The sequence below is a fragment of the Blastocystis sp. subtype 4 genome (assembly GCF_000743755.1).
Source record: "Blastocystis sp. subtype 4 strain WR1 chromosome Unknown seqid_0851, whole genome shotgun sequence".
Lineage (NCBI taxonomy): Eukaryota > Bigyra > Opalinata > Blastocystidae > Blastocystis > Blastocystis sp. subtype 4.
Genome location: NW_014568696.1, coordinates 1 through 1345, shown reverse-complemented (window position 1 = coordinate 1345; position 1345 = coordinate 1). Strand labels below are relative to the sequence as shown.

The 1345-nt window shown below is 41.9% G+C and overlaps 1 protein-coding gene across 1 annotated transcript; it reads right to left on the bottom strand.

The window, feature by feature from the left end:
- Positions 1-174: 174 nt before the first annotated feature.
- Positions 175-1155, bottom strand: JH06_5627 (hypothetical protein; the record flags this gene model as incomplete). Its single annotated transcript, XM_014669230.1, has 4 exons — positions 175-200; positions 229-826; positions 857-1084; positions 1138-1155. 4 exons carry the CDS (start codon positions 1153-1155, stop codon positions 175-177), a joined length of 870 nt encoding a protein of 289 aa, XP_014524716.1.
- Between the last annotated feature and the right edge of the window lie 190 nt (positions 1156-1345).

Sequence of the window (1345 nt, the reverse complement as noted above, 5' to 3'; positions counted from 1 at the left end):
GTTCCTTCTTCTCTCCATTCAATAGTCCCTTCTTTCCATTTCCAGAATTCTTCTTTCCCTCTTTACTTTGGATAGTTCGTTTCTTCTCTGTTTTTCCTTCTTTATGAGGACGTGTTTTGGTAGTCTTGTCGACAGGTGTACTAATCAGAGTCTCATAGGCCTTGCAATATGCATTCAGAGTTTTGCGTCTTGGTTGTTTCCTAAAGTCCTCATATCCTTCTTTCTCACGATTCTCCAACTTATCCTGTGCCCATGTCTTCACCAGACTCAACTGATTCTTGTAATTAAGAAGGGCAGGAACTGTCATAGTGAACACAGCACTGCGAGCATTCTGGATCAGACAAGTGAGTAACGATACCAGTTCCAATCGCTTGTAATTGTTGCTGTTCCCTTCAATGATCTGTTTCTGTAGCATAGGCACAAATGTGACACAGAGAAGAGGATAACGACTGAACATGGTCTCGAAGAAGGCTTGGCTGAGATGAGACCGCTTCTCCAAGAAGTCTTCAAGAGCGTTTCCTACTGTATCTGTGATCAGTGTTCGAGCTACTTCCAGATCCTTTGCTGTATTCTTAGAATTGACAGCATGATGCTGGAGAGACTTCAAGAAGAGACATAGACAAGAAGCGTTACACAGTAAGATTTGTTTGCGTCGAATTGGGTCAGCCAGAGGCACTTGCTTACTCAACTGAACTAAACGAGTCATTAGGTCGTTCATTGAACTCTGGTTGTGGACGACTTCCAGAGGAATCATACAATTCTTAGTCACCTTATTCTTCAAAATATTCATCACTCGTCCACTGAGTGTTAATTCATTCTTCTCATGCTACATATCATCTCTCTCTTTCATCTCTACCAATTGAGTCTCGGCTACTTCAGCAAGTGATACAACCAGGAAGGCAGTCACACTGTGTGTAGGTTGTTTAGTTAGGAATGTTTCAATCAGATCGATGACACGGGATTTATAATTCAGGAGTTCAGTATTACCTGTCTTACGAAGACGTCCTTGTTCTTGTCTCATTCGAATGATGTGTGCAATCGCTTCATCTTCTCGTTTCATTGCTTCTCGTTGTTCTTCTGTTAACTAAAAATCAGAGATGAGGATAAGAAGTACTCCAATCTCCCATTCATCTTCACTTGAAGAAGTTTCTTCATTGTCATCTTCATTGTTCTTCTCTTCCTCCTTCTCTTCCTCCTTCTCTTCCTCCTTCTCCTTCTTTTCCTTTTCCTCCTTCTTTTCCTTTTCCTCCTCCTCCTCGTCTTCTTCACTCTCTTCTTCTTCCTCAACACTCATCTCCATCTCCTCACTCTCCTCTTCACTCTCTTCAATACCCTCATCATTCCA